The sequence below is a fragment of the Amblyraja radiata genome, chromosome 4, assembly GCF_010909765.2.
Source record: "Amblyraja radiata isolate CabotCenter1 chromosome 4, sAmbRad1.1.pri, whole genome shotgun sequence".
In the NCBI taxonomy this organism is placed as follows: domain Eukaryota; kingdom Metazoa; phylum Chordata; class Chondrichthyes; order Rajiformes; family Rajidae; genus Amblyraja; species Amblyraja radiata.
The window spans coordinates 96,237,686-96,257,006 of NC_045959.1; the positions used below are offsets into that span (position 1 = coordinate 96,237,686).

Below are 19,321 nucleotides of genomic sequence, written 5' to 3' on the forward strand. Positions count from 1 at the left end.
GAGTCGCACCCTGGCCACTTCCTCTTCTCCCCTCTCCCATCAGGCAAAAGGTATAGAAGTGTGAAAACGCACACCTCCAAATTCAGGGACAGTTTCTTCCCAGCTGTTATCAGGCAATTCAATCATCCTACCGCAGTCAGAGAGCAGTCCTGAACTACTATCTACCTCATCAGGGACCCTCGGACTATCTTTGATCGGACTTTACTGGCTTTACCTTGCACTAAATGTTATTCCCTTATCATATATCTGTACACTGTGAATGGTTCGATTATAATCATGTATTGTCTTTCCACTAGCTGGATAGCACACAACAAAAGCTTTTCACTGTACCTCGGTACACGTGACAATAAACTAAATTAAACTAAAAGGTGTAGCAGAGAGTTTTAAAACAATTGTAATAAGATGGGATCAGGTAGCCTTGAAGATATCTTATTTTGCTAATAATTGTAAATGTTCCAGAGCAGCTCTGCTTTTCTTATTCTTGTCGGAAAAGGTTTAATAATAACTGGTCCCTATGTGTTAAATCAGTTGAAAGCTGTACTTTAACTTTGGGGTATATTTAAATTCTCACTGCCATTTTCCTCCTCTTGTAGATTATTGCTCTTTGCTAAAGCCAACATCTGTTGATGGTAAGCTCTACTGATTCCACCGAGTTAATTTTTCTTTAGGTTATGTTAGGCATAAATGGCTTTTGGACCCCAAATGTAATCATGTAAAACTCTAGAATTCCAAAACTTTCTGTCAATGTTGTTCAGTCACAGTATCCATTTTATCACATCACCCCTCTGCAGAAATATGCCATGTTCTGTGTGGTATTTAACCAGCTCAGCCTGTACCTAATGTGTAGGAAGGAACTGCAGATACTGGTTTACACCTAAGATAGGCACAAAATGCTGGAGTAATTCAGCGGGACAGGCAGCATCTCTGGAGAGAAGGAATGGTCTCGACCTGAAAACGTCACCCATTCCTTCTATTGAGAGATACTGCCAGTCCGGCTGAGTTACTCCAACATTTTATGTCTATCAGCGTCTGATAGATTAGTCTCTGCAGCTTTGATATTTCATTCAAAGGTGAGCATCTCTGGCATTGACTCATGCTGACCGTGACTGAAACATTCATTTCAGAGTATGTGTTGCATTTTCATTCACTCTACCTTGTTTGTGTGATTTCCAATATTGAGTGAAGAGATGCTTTGGGTTGAAAGAATTCCAAACTCGGAGACCAGTATAATTTTATTCAAAACCTTCTAATTGTTCTCTCGTACTGTCTTGGCATCCAAGCCACAGCCTTCTTACTCAGCGTTACCAACACAACCAGTCGAGTACTGGGTTAGTGCCTTCATCATAGAAACATAGAAAATAAGTGCAGGAGTAGGCCATTCGGCCCTTCGAGCCTGCACTGCCATTTAATATATTCATGGCTGATCATCCAACTCAGTATCCTGTACCTGCCTTCTCTCTATACCCCCTGATCCCTTTAGCCACAAGGGCCACATCTAACTCCCTCTTAAATATAGCCAATGAACTGGCTTCTGTGGCAGAGAATTCCACAGATTCACCACTCCCTGTGTGGAAAAATAATTCACATCTCGGTCCTAAAAGACTTCCCCCTTATCCTTAAACTGTGACCCCTTGTTCTGGAGGTTCATGAAAACCATCGCTTTTCAAAACTAAAGATGCTACTTTTTCTAGTTATTTCTTCCTCCAGAATGTTTAGAGATACAGAGATACAGCGTTGAAACAGGCACTTCGGCCCAATGGGTCCGCACTGACCAGAGATCCCCACACATTAACACTATCCTACACTCACCAGGGACAATTTTCACATTTATACCAAGCCAATTTGCCTACAAACCTGTACATCTTTGGAGTGTGGGAGGGAACCGAAGATCTTGGAGAAAACCCACGCAGGTCACGGGGAGAACATACAAACTCCGTACAGACGGCACCCGTAGTCAGGATCGAACCTGGGTCTCCGGCGCTGCATTTGCTGTAAGGCAGCAACTCTACTGCTGCGTCACCTTGACCGCCCTAGTGTGTTGTATGTACGTCAGCAAAAAACAAAGTGCTGGAGGAACTCAATGGATCAGGCAAAATCTATGGACTGGACAATCAACGTTAGTGGTCGGGTCCATTCTTCAGACAGACGCAGCAGGGGAGGAAAGGCTGGAAAAGAGAGGTTGGGGTGGACCAAAGTCTTGCAAGTGGTGGACACGAGTGAGGGTGGAGGGGTAATTGGCTGATGGGTGGAGATTGTGAAGGAGGTGAAAAGGAGACAAACGTGGTCAGACAAAGGAAATAATGGAAGAGTAATGTAAAAGCGGTGGGCTAGGGGTGGAAGGTGACAGGGGGAGGGGGAAAAGATGGATAAAAAGGAAATGGGGTTCTCAGGGATGGGAGGGAGAGGAAATTAGTATATGGAGAAGGGAAAAGGAGAAAGGGATGGTGAAGGAAAAGGGGAGGGGGGGGATGGTAGAGGATGCTGGGTTATTACTTGAATTCAATGTTTACCTTCCCCTCCCCCCACCCCTGGTGAACACTCATTCCGCCCACCATCTTCCAGCAATTCAAGTAAGAATTTCATTGTTGCTGTTAGGTACATATCTATATTACTAAAAGTCTGATCTTGACCACTTCCTGGTGTTCTGTATATTGATTTTAGAAAAAACGCTGCCACTTACGGCTGTGATGTTTGGCCATCTTACTCAGAGTCCCCCTCCGCTGCGCAGGACAAGAGGATTTTTCCCATCGATTAAAAATAAAAGAGCTATCTGTGTTTAAAAAATGTTGAGATTCTCTCTCCTGAAGGCCACGCCCCTTCCGGAGAGACTATAAAATCCAGAAGTGTTGAGTGCCTCAGTCAGTCTCTGCAAGATGGGGGAGCGAGAGGGTCACGTCTCTCAGTCTGAGCTGTGAATAACACTGAACACATGTCTACTAAACTGTGAGTGGTTTTACTGAACTCTCAGTGCCTTTAATGTGGTTTGAAAATATAGTTTGGAAATGCTAAAGCTGTGTTGCCTTTGGTTTGGAAATGCTAAAGATGTGTTGTCTTTGGTTTGGAAATGCTAAAGCTGTGGTGCTTTTGTTTGGAAATGCTAAAGCTGTGTTGCCTTTGGTTTGGAAATGCTAAAGCTGTGTTGCCTTTGGTTTGGAAATGCTAAAGCTCTGTTGCCTTTGGTTTGGAAATGCTAAAGCTGTGTTGCCTTTGGTTTGGAAATGCTAAAGCTGTGTTGCCTCTGGTTTGGAAATGCTAAAGCTGTGTTGCCTCTGCTTTGGAAATGCTAAAGCTGTGTTGCCTAATTAAAGTTGCCTTGCCTAATTAAAGTTGCCTTGCCTAATTAAAGTTGCCTTGCCTAATTGCCTTGCCTAATTAAAGTTGCCTTGCCTTCTATATAATTAAAAGTAATCTTGACCACTTCCTGTTTGCGCTTTATATTGATTTTTTAAAAACGTGACCACGTACGGCTGTGATTTTTGGCCTTCTTACTCAGAGTCCCCCTCCGCTAATCAGGTGCCGAGGACTTTTCCCATCTATGAAAAATAAAAGAGTTATTAGTGTTTTAAAAATGTTGAGATTCTCTCTCCTGTCAATCACGCCATGAAGGCCATGCCCCTTCTGGTGGGCGGGGGAGGGACAATAAAACCCAGCATGGCTCAGTCTCTGCAAGATGGAGGACGGAGTGGTCACGACTCGCTGTCTTTAGTGACCTTGCACCCTGCATGAAGTCATAAGAAACTGCACTTGAATTTGGTGGTCATAAGGACCATAAATAACATGCACCCTGCTTGAAATGGAATTTCAAGGAATAGCCGCGAGTCAACTGCCAGCCCACCAGCCGTGAGTGAGTGAGCTGCCAGCACAACAGTCTTGAGTGACAGAGCCGCCAGCCCAAGAATCCATTCGGCCCACAATGTCCATACTAGGCCTCTGGAAACCAGTCCCTTCAGACCACAACACCCATACTAGCGCTCCAGGAAGCAACACCCCACTGGCAACCAATATTGGAATTGGTGGAGAGGTTGGGGGACCAGCCCTCCCGTGTGATGCTGGGACCCAACAGGTCCCACTTAGTCTAGTATGACAATAAAACTCTCTTGATGTCTCTGGCAGTTCGTTCCATGTACCCACCACCCTCTTTGTGGAAAGGTTGTTCCTCAGGTTCGTATGAAATCTTTCCACTCTCAGCGGAAACCTGTCTTCTGGTTCTTGATTCCTCTATTCTGGATAAAAGAATCTGCATTCACCCTAACTATTCCTGCCTATTATTGCTGCCTCGTTCCTTCTGTAGCTCCTTCCATTCCTTCCGTCCTTCCAGATGCTGCCTGTCCCGTGGAGTTACTCCAGCATTTTGTGTCTATCTTCAGTGTAAACGTGAATCTGCAGTTCCTTTCCACACACTCCTTCCATTTTATTGTTGTTCCGATTTGTATTGTTTGATGCTTTTGTCATTGAATGATTTGAGATGTTTCACTGCGATTAAAAAGAATCCAATTGCCAATAAGAAGCATTTAAATGTACGAGCAGCAAAATAAATGAAAATGAAGAATTTATAAAATTAAAGTCTCTTCAGATGTGGAAGCCACGTTCACTTTGCAATGCGTCCAGAACCACCCATCATTTACTCACCCTGTCAAACATTTACAAAAATGTGATTCCACTGTCCAGACTCTGCTTAAGTGTTTTATAAAATTCCCACAGTTTCCTGTACATCTGGTTTTCGGTCAGGAATAAATATTTTTTTGTATTCTTTGATTTTTAGGCATCAGTCAATTTAAAACATAATATTTTTAATAGAGAATTTTATTTATTCACATTTATAGGAACAGACAAATGTGTCAAAAATGTTGAAAGAAAGAGTTGCATAGTACCTTTTAATTTCTATTGGCATTTTGCTGCGAATGAATAATTATGTTGGTGATATTTTAAAAGAAGAAACGTGTTAGCTAATTTGCTTGCATTGAGCGCTAACAAACAATAATGACCTTTTAGGAATATAGATTGAGGGAGAAATGTGAACCAGAACAAGAGAATATCCACTTTGCTCTTCAGAATTGTATGTTTATGTGCTTTATATCCACTTGAAAGAGCAAACAGTGCCTCAGATGAGATAAGAAACTGAGATTATCTCTGACGTGTCTAGTCACATAATACTTAAAAAGATCAATTGGCACTATTTCAAAGATAAAAGAGAGTTAATCTGGGTGCATTGACCAATGTTTTAGCCTTAAGTCAACATCCTGGACATTACCAGTTTGCTGAATATAGCAGCTGGATATGTGCAAGCTAGCTGCTGTGTTTACTATATTAAATCAGTGCTGATTACACTTCAAAAGTACTTAAGGTAGACACAAAAAGCTGGAGTAACTCAGTGGGTCAGATAGCTTCTCTGGAGAAACGAAATAGGTGACGTCCGGGTCAAGCCCCTTCTTCAGACCTTTCTTGAAGTACTTCTTCAAGTACTTAATTGATTGTAAAGCGCTTTTGGTTGTACTTTCTTTCATTTTACTGCATCTTTTAAAATTAGGCTAAGTGCGACATTTTAGAGATATTGTGACACTGCAGCCTCAGCACACAAGGCAGGCACGGTGGTAGAACAGTCAATGTCATTGTCTTACAAATCCAGGGATCTTCAAGAGACAATTGTTGTATGTCCTGCAACTGAACTATAAAATCCGTACTTACAGCAGTGCAACAGATATGTAAACAGTTCCTGCCGAGCGCTGCACCAGTGCAGATGGGAAGCCCCCAGCGAACGCTGCACCAGTGCAGAAGGGCAGCTCCCTGTGACACTGCACCAGTGCAGAAGGGCAGCTCCCTGGTGAGCGTTGCGCAAGTGCAGAAGGGAAACTCCCGGTGAGTGCAATGCAGCCGTGCTGGAGTGGATCCAGCCGCCGCCACAGAGCAAATCACGACCGGACCCGGCCGACAGCCACGGTGAACAGGGACGAGCCCGGCGGCTGAAGGAAGTGCCCAGAACAAGGACGAACCAGGCTGTCGAAGTGACTGGCGAGAACGAGGACAGGCCACAAAAGGATGGACAAGGACCCCCGTGAACAAGGGGCAAATACAGGCCTGGCGGCCGACAGAAACAAAGACCCATCCGCCATCGAGAACGAAGATCCAACGGCCATCTACGAGGGATGTCGAAGCCCTGAAGACCGGAGAGTGTAGGAGGGAGCGTTTGAAGGCGACGGAAGCGAGGAGTGGGCCGGTAGGAGAGGGACTGGGGTATTATCTCCTGCCCTTCCAAGTTCGGATGCAGGAGGCGCCCCCAGACACAGGCAGTCGGCAGAGGAGAGGGCCAGGCTACCTAGGCTTACCTGGATGAGGGGCGCACCAGGACCACCAACACCTGGACTGCAATTTGCACTTTGGACTGTTTGTATTTTTTCTTCTTCTTTGTTCCTTTAAAAAACAAATTGTGCCAAAATTGTGGTGACTGCATTTGTGGCTGTGTGTTAGGCGCTTTCCCCCCCCCCCTGGTGAATGCTATGTACTTACTTCTCTGTTTCTATCCCAAGTACAGGCCTCGTGGCTGTGAGTCTGGAATCGAGGGGTTAAAGGCTCCTGTACCCGATTGGCCAAGCTGCGTCAGGTGACGGGTGACTCATCTGAAGTATAAAGACCAGAGCTTCCCAGAATCCTTCTCTTCGTCGTAGACTCTGACTGATAAGCAGACTGTTGGTGGGGGCCGAGGCAGCCGGACCACATGGCATAGAACTTTGTGTATTTTCACCATTCCTTGGTATCAGATATTGTGTTGGGACGGATAAGGGCTGACCTTAGAGTTTTCCTGTATTTTGGTTTCAGGGTTGTATCCCTTTGGGCAGGTTTTGGAATCTCCGGTTCGACGGCCCATGGTGTGGCTGGCTGGAGCATTGTTAAATTGTTTGTCGGTTTATCCATATCCCTGACTGGGTTGTTTATATCAGGTTTGAGTTTTGTGTTCCAATGAATTATTAAAACTGTTTTTTTGAACCTGAACCTGGTTTTTGACTTGTGTTACGTGGCTCTGAAGTACCTGCATTCGGGAGTCGTAACAAAATGGGGGCTCGTCCTAAGTTTTGAGGACCCTAGACGTTTTTAGGGGGTATTTTTGGTAGGCTTCTGGACTGAGGAAGTCTGTGTGTTGAGAGGGAATTTTTTCTTCCCTGTTTGTGGTAGCATTAAGGCCCAAGTTTTAGCTGGTGGTTTGGGGCTACATTAGAAAATGGAATTTAAGGTGAAAGAATTTGTTGAGGCTCCTAGTCGGGAGTTGTTTGATAGATGTACGAAGGAGCATTTGATTTTGCTGGCTGAGAACTATGCCATTACTATTGACAAGCATTCAAAGAAACACTCCATTAAATCGGAGTTGTGGGCTGCGTTGGTGGAGGCTGAGGTTTTGCCTGGTGGTGCAGACAGTCCCCCACCTTCTGTTCAGCCAGTTCAGAACATGGAGGCCGTCATTAAACTGAAGGAGATGGAGCTTGAGTCACAGAGAATTGCCTCTTTGTTAAAAGAGAAAGAGCTCATGCATGTTCTTGAAATGAAACGGCTTGAGGAGGAAACCAAAAGGGCTGAATTTCAGCTGCGGGAAAAAGAAATAGGTAATTCCGGGGTTTCTTCTAGGGAACGGGAGTTTGATATGAGCAAGAACATCCACCTGGTTCCCCCATTTCGTGAGGAGGATGTGGACAAGTATTTCACAGTGTTTGAACGGGTGGCTTTGTCCTTGAAGTGGCCTAGGGACGTGTGGACCTTGCTATTGCAGTGTGTCTTTGTGGGTAAAGCACGGGAGGTGTACTCGTCTTTATCTGTTGAAAGCAGTCTGGATTATGAGTGTGTGAAGTCTACAGTACTAAGGGCTTATGAGTTAGTTCCAGAGGCGTACCGGCAGAAGTTCCGGCGCTTTAGGAAGTTTGATAGTCAGACTTATGTGGAGTTTGCTAGGGAGAAGGAGGCACTTTTTGACAGGTGGTGCGCTTCTCAAGGAGTGAAGGATTTTGAGCTACTGCGGGCCTTGGTAATTATGGAAGACTTTAAGAACTGTCTCCCTGAGAGGGTTACTACTTACCTTAATGAGCAGAAGGTGAATGAGGTGTCTAAGGCTGCAGTGTTGGCAGATGAGTATGTATTGACTCATAAATCTGATTTTGTTGGGCGATCCTATAGTATTGGTGCACGGCCGGTTGATCGTGGTGGTGTCGCCGGTGGCAGTGTCAAAGCTGTTTCTGTGCCTGCAAAATGCAGCACGTTGATACAGGGGGAGGTCCGAGCTGATAAGGTTGACGGGAATGTAAGGACTGATGAAGGTCCTGTGTGCTACTATTGTAGAAGGAGAGGGCACATGTTAAAGTCGTGTCCCGTTCTGAAGCAGAAAAATGCAAAGCCTGTGGCTTTGGTGGGTGCACAGAAGGCACCTGTCGTACCTGAGGTGCCTGAGTCTGATGAGTGTAGGAATTATTCTGCGTTCATCATGAATGGTTTTGTTTCTCTAGAGGATGGGGGTGACAGAGTTCCAGTATCCATCTTGCGTGATACTGGTGCTACTCAGTCCTTTATATTGGATGGTGTACTGCCGTTTTCTGGGGAATCATCGGTTGGGTCAAGTGTCCCAGTGGTAGGATTCGGGATGGATGACATGGTAGTGCCTTTGCATACCGTGCGTCTCGAGTCCGAGTTGGTTTCAGGCCGGGTAACTGTTGGGTTACGGCCGTGTTTTCCCGTTGGGGGAGTTTCTGTGATTTTGGGGAATGACTTGGCAGGAGGTAGAGTTTTAGTCACTCCTGAGGTGACGGCTGTTCCGATGGTGCAGAATCCTGATAGATTGGCTATGCAGCATCCAAAGGTCTTCGCAGCTTGTGCTGTCACGAGGGCTATGGCTAAGAGCCAGGCGAAGTTTGAGGATGTGGTGGACCTGAGTGAGAGCATTTTTGGGGATCAGGATGATAGATCCTGTGTTGTGAAGGGTGTTTCTCCATCTCAAGATGGGATAGTGTCTGGAAATGTGCCGGTGTCACTGTCACGTGACCGGCTGGTTGAGGAGCAAAAGAGTGATCCAGGTTTATCTGATCTGTGCGACTGCGCAGTGCCTGAGGGGGATATGGATTCCACAGCAAAGGGGTATTTTCTAAGGGATGGCTTACTGATGCGAAAGTGGTCTCCCTTGGATATATCTGGGCATGATGATTGGAGCGTGGTTGATCAGATTGTGATGCCTCGTCGGTATAGGGACGAGATACTCTGTTTGGCTCATGATGGTCCTCTGGGTGGACATTTGGGGGTCAATAAGACGTATGACCGCATCTTACGGAATTTTTTTTGGCCAGGGTTGAAAAAGGACGTGAAACAGCACTGCAGGTGTTGTCACATTTGCCAGGTGGCAGGAAAGCCGAACCAATCGATTGTTCCTGCGCCTTTATATCCAATCCCTGTGGTCGGTGAGCCGTTTGAGCGGATTCTAGTTGATTGTGTGGGCCCTCTACCTCGGACAAGGATGGGCAACAAGTTTTTATTAACAATTATGTGTGCGACTACCCGCTTTCCGGAGGTGGTCCCTTTGCGTAGAATTACTGCCCCTGAAATTGTTAAGTCTCTCACTAAGTTTTTTTCGTTGTTCGGTTTGCCCAAGGTTGTGCAAAGTGACCAAGGTACCAACTTCATGTCGAAGGTTTTTAGTCAGGTAATGAAGTTGTTAGATATTAAGCATTGTTACTCCAGTGCGTATCATCCTGAGAGCCAGGGAGCTCTCGAGAGGTTTCACCAGACTTTGAAATCTATGTTGAGGACTTACTGCCTGGAGTTTGAAAAAGACTGGGATGAGGGGGTTCATCTAGTTATGTTTGCGGTGCGTGAGGTCGTGCAGGAGTCTTTAGGGTTCAGTCCTGCTGACCTGGTGTTCGCGCATACTGTACGTGGTCCGTTGAGGGTCCTGAAGGAGAAATGGTTGCAGGAGGATACAAAACGGAGTATTTTAGACCACGTCTGTACCTTTTGCTCTAGACTGAGGAGGGCATACGAACTGGCAATGGGTAATCTTGCCTCTGCTCAGTCTAGGATGAAGGACTGGTTCGACAGGAAGGAGCCTGTGGAGGTTGATGGGTCGGAGCTAAGTCCTTCTAAGCATGTTTTGGCTGCAGTGGTGCTGCCCCCTGACACGGGTGGTGATGTGGGGGAGGCACGGTTGTCTGTGGCAGCAACGCAGGGAAAGCTGAGTAACTCTGAGGCTTTGGAGACGCTTCCCTTGCGGTTGTCTCATTTGACTGGCATATCCGTGGCAAGGATGATGTATTGGCTTATGCATTGTCGCGCCAGTGATGTCTGTGTTACTGAATAGTTGCTGAAATTTGGTGGTGTTTTTTTTAGTTCATTTTCAGAAACTTATTCAGTATCTTTGGGTGGGGGTGTTAGGCGCTTTCCCCCCCCCCCTGGTGAATGCTATGTACTTACTTCTCTGTTTCTATCCCAAGTACAGGCCTCGTGGCTGTGAGTCTGGAATCGAGGGGTTAAAGGCTCCTGTACCCGATTGGCCAAGCTGCGTCAGGTGACGGGTGACTCATCTGAAGTATAAAGACCAGAGCTTCCCAGAATCCTTCTCTTCGTCGTAGACTCTGACTGATAAGCAGACTGTTGGTGGGGGCCGAGGCAGCCGGACCACATGGCATAGAACTTTGTGTATTTTCACCATTCCTTGGTATCAGATATTGTGTTGGGACGGATAAGGGCTGACCTTAGAGTTTTCCTGTATTTTGGTTTCAGGGTTGTATCCCTTTGGGCAGGTTTTGGAATCTCCGGTTCGACGGCCCATGGTGTGGCTGGCTGGAGCATTGTTAAATTGTTTGTCGGTTTATCCATATCCCTGACTGGGTTGTTTATATCAGGTTTGAGTTTTGTGTTCCAATGAATTATTAAAACTGTTTTTTTGAACCTGAACCTGGTTTTTGACTTGTGTTACGTGGCTCTGAAGTACCTGCATTCGGGAGTCGTAACACTGTGCAAATGAATTTCACTGTGCTGTGCATATGTGAAAATAAATAACCGTTGAACCATTGAACATAGTACTCTGTAAACACCAGGATGAACACCAACTAAAATGTTCTGCCTATTTGAAAAACAAGCAAACAAGACAAAAATAATATCCCTACGTCTATGTAGTTCGGAGCTTATTTGGAGGTTGTTGTGTTTAATAGCCTGGTGGTTGGAGGGAATAAGCAGCTTCTGAACCTGGACGTTACAGTTTTCAGGCTCCTGTACCTTCTTCCTGATGGCAGGAGTGAAATGAGTGTGTGGCCAGGGTGGTGTGAGTCTCTGATGATGCAGGCTGCTTTTTTGAGGCAGCAACTCCTGTAAATCTCTTCGATGGTGTGGAGACCAGCACCCATTTTGGCACTGGGCAGATTTTACCACTTTTTGCAATTTTCTTTGTTCCTGGGCATACTTGTTGCCGAACCAGACCATGATGCAACCTGTCAATATACTCTCTTCTGTACATCTGTAGAAGTTCAAGAGAGTATTTGTTGACATACCAACTCTGCTCAATCTTCTGAGGATGTAGAGGAATTGATGGACTTTCTTTATGATTGCATCAATGTGCTGGGTCCAGGACACATTTTCATACACATGCATGCGCAGGAAGTTGAAGTTTTTGACTCTCTCCATCCACCTCCGTCCTGTCGATGAAGACAGGTTTGTGGATCCTCACTCTCTCCTGACCTCAGTTTATAACTTGGAGTTTATAAGAGCTTGCATTAACACAAGTTTTCCCCAGGTACTCCGGTTACCTGCCACTTTCCAAAGATTTTCTAGTAGGTTGATTGTCTGCTATAAATTACACGTAGTTGAAGGTGAATTGCAAAAAGATTTCAAGGAAAGTCGATGAGTGTTTGTAAGAGAAAATAGGTAAGCAGAGTAAAGGAATAAGGAGAGGGTCAATGGGACCAATGGGATTGCTGCCGCGGAAGCCAACGTTGACTGAATGTTCCTCTTTTGTGTCATTAAAATCTATAAGGTATAACTTTTGATGGATAGGCACAAAATGGAGTACCTCAGCGGTACAGGCAGCATCTCTGAATAGAAGAAATGGGTGAGGTTTCGGGTGTCTCGACCAAAAACATCATGCATTCCTTCTATCTAGAGATGTTGCCTGTCCCGCTGAGTTACTCCAGCATTTTGTGTCCATCTTCGGTGTAAACCAGCATCTGCAGTACCTCTTGACATAACTTTTGATGGATGTTTCAAGTGTCTTTATTGCAAGGCCAGCATTTGGGAAAGTGACCTGCCATCCTAACGTGCTGCAATCCTGGCGAAGGTTCTTCCATTATACTGTTCGATAGGAAGTTCCAAAATTCGGGTTCAGCAATGATAAAAGAAAGGTAATACATTTCCCAGGCAAGATGGTGAGTGATTTTAAAGGGAACCTGAAGCTGTGAGTTTCCACACACCTGCTGTGTTTGATGGTGGACGTTACTGGCTCAGGCGTGCTGATGGAGTAATCTAGGAGAGGAATTATGCTTCCTCGTGTCGATTTTGCATCTTGTAGCTCGAGTAAAAAGGATTACCTTTATCACCATTACTTTTTTGTACATCTTTCATTCATTTGTTCTCTGTCTCTCTATCTATACCTCTCGTTTCCCTTTCCCCTGACTCTCAGTCTGAAGAAGGGTTTCAACCTGAAACGTCACCTATTCCTTTTCTCCAAAGACATTGTCTGACCCGCTGAGTTACTCCAGCTTTTTCTGTCTATCTAAAACAGAATGAATGCTTAGGATGGTGGATGTCATGCCAATTAAGTGGGATGCTTTGTTACTTCTCGAGTATCTTTACCGTTGTACTCCTCCAGGCAGAATGAATATATTCCATAACACTCCTGATGCACCATAAAGGTGCTGGAATTCAATTTGATGTCCAGTAATTTTCACTTTAAGCCTAGAGAATTTTCAAATGAGTGACCCAAGCTGCTGATGCTGCAGAAGGATTCATGTGTATTGGGTCATAGTGCATAAGAAAAATGTTCCATCTGACCTAGCTGTTTCCCACTTGCCAGATCAAGATATGAACACTTTCATCCTGTCAATGAAATTGTTGTTGAAGCATTTTAAAAAGATTACAGTTTAGTTTATTGTCATGTGTATTGAGGTACAGTGATTTGTTGCATGCTAACCGGTCAGCGGAAAGACTACACATGATTACAATCGAACCGTCAACAGTGTACAGATACATGATACAGGGGAAAACTATTGCAAGATAAAGTTCAGTTAAAGATAGTGGAAGGATCTTCAATGAGGTAGATTATAGCTCAGGACCACTCTAGTTGTTGACAGGATGGTTCAGTTACCTGATAACAGCTGGGAAGAAACTGTCCCAGAATCTGAAGGTGTGCGTTTTCACACTTCTGTACCTCTTGCCTGATGGAAGAGGGGATAAGAGGGAGTGTCCGGGGTGAGATCCCTCATCTAGTTCCAATACGCAGATGACAACTGTGTTGCAGCTCTCTCAGAAAATCGTCTGCAACAGATCCTGACTGCCTTCAACAGTGCATACACGAAACTTGAACTTACCATCAACTCCAAGAAGACTCAGGTTATCTACCAATCGCCAACTGAGACAAATCGGGAAGAACCATCAATTCAACTTGGTGAAACAACCCTGGAAATTGTGGATCACTTTCCGTACCTTGGAAGTCACCTCTCCTCCAATGTCGACCTTGATGACGAGATCCAACATCGTCTTAAGTGTGCTGGAACAGCTTTTGGACGTCTTCGAACGAGGGTCTTTCAAAATCGGGAAATCCGAACAGATACCCAAATGTTAGTGTACAAGGCAGTGGTGATTCCAACGCTCCTGTATGCATCAGAAACCTGGGCACCATACCGACGCCATCTGAAAACACTTGAAAAGTTCCATCTGTCTCGAAGCAGCTTAATTATCAGCTGGGACGACAGAAAAACCAACGTCAGCGTGCTGAATGAAGCAAAAACATCTAGCATCGAAGCCTTCATCATCAAAAATCAACTAAGATGGGTCGGTCATGGTGTTCGGATGGATGACGAGCGTCTACCAAAGCAAACCTTCTACTTGCAGCTTAAAGAAGGCAATCGGAAAAGAGGTGGACAAAAGAAGAGATTCAAAGACGCCTTAAAAGCCAGCATGAAGAAATGTGAAATCAACATCGACAATTGGGAAACCAATGCCAAGGACAGGAAACTCTGGAGAACCATCATCCAAGAAGGAACAGCGATCTTCGAAGCTCAGAATTAGAAGAAAAGAGAAGAAAACGGAAAGAGAGGCAGCATCAACCATAATCCGACCTGACATCTGGAATTACCTGTCCTGAATGTCGAAGAACTTTCAAAGCCAGAATTGAAGTCATAAGCCACCTGAGAGTCCATAAAAACAACAGAACGTAGACCATCATCCTCGACCTCGAGAGGTAGCCACGACGAGATGGTGTCAATGGAAGGGAGGTTGGTTTGTGTGCTGGTGCGGGTTGAGCTGGTTTGGGTGCAAACACAATTTGCTGCAATTTCATGCGGTCTTGGATGGAGATGTTCCCAAACCATGCGATGATGTATCCTGAGAAAATGCTTTCTACGGTACATCTGTAGAACGTGGTGAAAGTTTTTGTGGACTTGCTGAATCTCCTGTCTTTTTGGGGAGTAGGGCCATTGATATGTTTTTTTTGGACATTGCGTCGATATGGCTAGTACAGGACAAGGTGCTGGTGATATTTACTCTGAGGAACTTGAAGTTTTCAGCCATTGCTACATTGGCACTGTCATTGTATGTGTACATTGTATGTGTAGGAAGGAACTGCAGATGCTGATTTAAACCGAAGATAGACACAATAAGCTGGAGTAACTCAGCGGGTCAGACAGCATCTCTGGAGAAAAGGAATAGATGGCATTTTCGATCGAGACCCTTCTTCAGACTGAGAGTCAGGAGAAAGGGAAACATGAGATAAAGACGGTGATGTAGAGAGATGTATAACAAATGAATGAAAGATATGCAAAAAAGTAACGATGATAAAGGAAACAAGCCATTGTTAACTGTGGCCAAGGTGAAAACGAGTAGACAATGAGACTCAACAAGACGACTGAAGCTGATACGACTTGGGTGGGGGAGGGATGGAGAGAGGGTTACTTGAAGGTAGAGAAATCAATATTCATACCACTGGGTTGTAAGCTGCCGAAGCAAATATATTGTATGTGTACCGCTTCGTTTCCTGAAGTCAATCACTATCTCGTTTGTCTTGCTAACATTGAGAGAAAGGTTGTTTACTTGATACCAGGTCACGAGGTTCTCAATCTCCTTCCCATACTCCGTCTTTTCATTATTTGAGATCCGGCCTATCGTGGTGGTGTAGTCTGCGATTTTGTCAGTTGAATTGCAATTGTACTTGGCACAGTCGTGGGTGTATAAGGAGTAAAGAAGGGGGCTGAGAACATTTATTTGCAGAGCACCAGTGTTGAGGATTATCATAGAGGATGATTTGTCACCTCTCCTCACTGATTGGGGTCTGTTTGTCAGAAAGTCGAGGATCCGATTGCTGATTCTAAGTTCCACAGTTTGGTGATGAGCTTGGATGGGTAATGATGTTAAAAGCTGAGCTGTAGTTTGTGAATAGGAGTCTGAGTTGGTGACTCACTTGTCCAGGTGTTCCAGGAATGAGTGTAGGGCTGGGGCGATGGCATCATCTGTGGACCTGTTGTGGCGGTAGGCGAACTGCAGTGGGTCAAGGCCGCTTGGTAGACTGGATTTAATGTGTTCCGTAACTAGACTCTCAAACACTTCACGGTGGTGGATGCCATGGCCACTGCACGTTAGTCGTTAGGGCGTGAGATCTTACTTTTCTTTGCACCGGGATGATAGTAGTCTTCTTGAAGCATGCACTGTATGCCATTGTGTTGTAAGCTACCTAAATGGCAAGCTTTCTACTTGGGTAGCTTACAACCCAAAGGTATGACCATTGAATTCTCCAATTTTAGGTAACCTCTCACTAATTCCCCCCCCCCCCCCCAATCCCCCTCTATTCCCCCCCACCTTCCCTCCCCTGTGCCTCACATGGGCTCCCACCCATTTTCCCTCCAATGACCTCCCCCCTCCCCTCCCCTCCTGCCATTTTGCTCACTCTGGATTTACAATGTGCAACTTCAAACCTGTCTCACACTTTCCTTTCTTATCTCTGGCCTTTGTTCCAACCACCTTTCTATCAAAAACTCCCCTCACCTATGTCCGCCAGTTACCTGCCACGCTTTCTCCTGTCTCTCTTCTTTTCCAGCTTTCTTCTCCCCTCCCCCTCCCCCTCCCCCTCCCCACAATCAGGCTGAAGAAGGGTCTAGACCAGAAACGTCACCGATCCATGTTCTCCAGGGATACTGCCTGACCCGCTGAGTTACTCCACCTTTAATGTGCCTATCTGCAGTTCCTTGTTTCTACATTATCATCGAGGATATTGTATAAAGTGAAGCCAGACTGTTTTCAAATTCCTTCCTTCTCCCCGCCACCCCCTATCAGTCTGAAGAAGGGTTTCGTCCCGAAACGTTACCTATTTCCTTCGCTCCATGGATGCTGCTGCACCCGCTGAGTTTCTCCAGCATTTTTGTGTACCTTCGATTTTCCAGCATCTGCAGTTCCTTCTTGAACACAACTGTTTTCAAATTTGTTTGTTTGGCTTACAGTTCAGTGTTTGTCTGTATTCATTAGGGTAATTTATTTCCACCTCTATAAAATCACCTGTCTCCGTTCTTCCATTAGGTTATCCGCCGAAGCTCTCATCTATACCTTTAGTTATTTCCGGTTTTGATAATGAGAGTGCACTCCCGTTCATTTTATATCTCTCAATAAAAATGTATTCATCTCAAACTTTGATGCTCACATCTTAAATTGTAAAGTCTAGTTCACCCATTGCAACTGTGGCTGTGGGCTTACGCTGGCTGCTGCTTTAACCACACGTCTGTTTTGAATTTATCATCCGTCAAGTCCTTTCATGGCCTCAACCCCCTCGCCAACCGTGGGCGGCACAGTGGCGCAGTGGTAGAGTTGCTGCCTAACAGCGCAGGAGACCCGGGTTCGATCCCGTGACCGCGTGAGATCTTCGGTTTCCTCCCACACTATTTACACTGTATGTGTAAAATGTCCCTAGTGTGTGTAGGATAGTGTTAATGTGCGGGGATCGCTGGTCGGCACGGACTCGGTGGGCCGAAGGGCCTGTTTCCGTGTGGTATCTCTAAACTAAACTAAACTAAATTAAACTCCCTAACCAGCAAACACTTTGCACCACAGTCTCAGCCACCATGAATACCTGGTCAATTGCCACCTTCTTTGCCATTAGTTTTCAATAACAATGATCTCTTTTCCCATATTTCCATTGCCTTACAAAAACCCTACTCTTACCATATATCAACTTTGCACACTTCTGATTTTATATCTGCCAACTTTGCTTTCAGCTGGCTTGTTCTAAAGCTCGGATTCTCACACTAAACTAATCTCGCTCCGTAATTCAGTTAACTTTATAAGAGGCAAGTTACCTATCCAGTTGACCACATTTTGGGTGATCTGTCCTGATATCCCTTTCTGTGGCGGTGTCAAATTCTGTCAATATTTTGATAACACTCATATTAAGTAACCTGAAGTTTGCATTATAGTGCATATTTTTCATGTTTCTATGTTTCATGAAAGGAAGCAACGATCATTAGTATGGTGTGAGGGAATACTTTAGATGTGCTAACCTTGCTGTAGATGGTTTATGCATGCAACCTATAATGTAGCTACCTCAATACCACTAACCACGCCCAGTCATCTCAGTATAACTGTGATATCTTCCCCTTGTTCCTCCCTTGGTTCCAGTACGCTTGAAGACTAGATGCAGTCAGTACTGGGACGTGTTTGACATGTGCCTTTATTAAAGACTTAGTAAAGTTACAGCGTGTCAAACTTAACTCCTTTACACTTGCCAATCCTAAAACCCTGTGCAAATGTTCCACAGACGATTTTGTCTCAAGGTTTAAAAAGGCACGCATTGATGATATAGTCTTCTTCTTCTTCTTCTTCTTCTTCTTATCGAGTCCACACACAAGATTAGAAGTTGTTCAGCCAGAGCTGAACACACTTCTCGGCATCTGCACAATGGTGTCTGTCTTGCGCTTCTTGTGCTTCTTGTGCGTGGTGGTGGAAAGATTGGTTGAAACAGGGCCGCGACGTGAACGTTCTTTCCTTGGCCCCGATGATATAGTGAGATTATGCCACCAGAATCCAGCTTTGTCTCAAATTTGTAGACCAGTCAGAGTGTGTTGTCTATAACTTACAGTGTGATCCTTTGTGGAGTCAATATTATGATGCATGTGTAAGATCTTTTGTGTGTCTTGAAGTTGATTGTGTGACTCGATAAGACCTCTAAAAGTGTGTTTTGGTTTCTAGGAAATGTGAAACCATTAGAAGGAATAAAAGTACTAGATCTCACAAGGTAAATTCATTTTTATTAACACAACTAAAATCTGTTATTTGGATGAAAATGTAGCAATGAGAATGTAATCATCTGTTTCCATTGCCCATTTTAGAGTGTTAGCAGGACCATTTGCCACAATGATCTTGGGAGATCTGGGTGCAGAAATCATCAAAGTAGAAAGACCAGGTAACATTTAATTTGAATAAAAAATATTGTTAAAATCAGGCTCTACTATGATGCATCTGTGGAATGTATATGGATGATTCTTCAGTAAGTGTCTAGTATGGTGTCCCGCTACTTTGATGCTGTAAATAAGGAAAATCCGTAATTCTATCCCATTTCTTCTTTTTCTATATTGTTAATAAACATAATCCTCATAAATAATGATTAAACCCTAAATGAATAAAGTGTTATTTTTTTTTAAAATCACGATGTTCGATGCCCCCCCCCCCCCCCACTTAAAACCGCATGTCCCGATGGTTACTTGTGAAATTTTAAGTTGGCATATTTATTTAATGAGGGATCTATCTGAAATGAAAATACTTTTAAATGGTAAGTATTAATAAATAAAATATTTATCACCCATAAAATTGTTTCTCTATTCTTGATAAAATTATAAATCTTACCTTTTTTTCAAACATTTCTTGTCCCGATGATTGGAACCATTACCGTCATTCAGCTTTGAGCAATCCCACATGGCTATAAATAGAATAGACGCTAACTTCCGACCTCAAAAGACCGTGGTATTCAAAAGTCCCCTAACTTGTGAATTTCTCCTGCTTCGCGGGACGAGAAGCGTGTGAAAACTCAGTTTTCTGCTGCATAGCGGGTACCTACCTTTATTCAGCGCCATTCCAGAACGGTGCTGAACTCTTTGAAATTTTATTTAAATTG

The 19,321-nt window shown here is 44.5% G+C and overlaps 1 protein-coding gene across 3 annotated transcripts in view; it reads left to right on the plus strand.

Moving 5' to 3' along the window:
- sugct (succinyl-CoA:glutarate-CoA transferase) overlaps nt 1-19,321 on the plus strand; it is a 469,744-nt gene that overhangs the window by 18,917 nt on the left and 431,506 nt on the right. For all 3 annotated transcript variants that reach the window (XM_033019979.1, XM_033019981.1, XM_033019980.1), the window contains exons 2-3: nt 18,400-18,445; nt 18,540-18,613. In XM_033019979.1, coding sequence (XP_032875870.1) covers nt 18,400-18,445; nt 18,540-18,613 — 120 coding nt within the window. The remainder of the gene's footprint in view (nt 1-18,399; nt 18,446-18,539; nt 18,614-19,321) is intronic.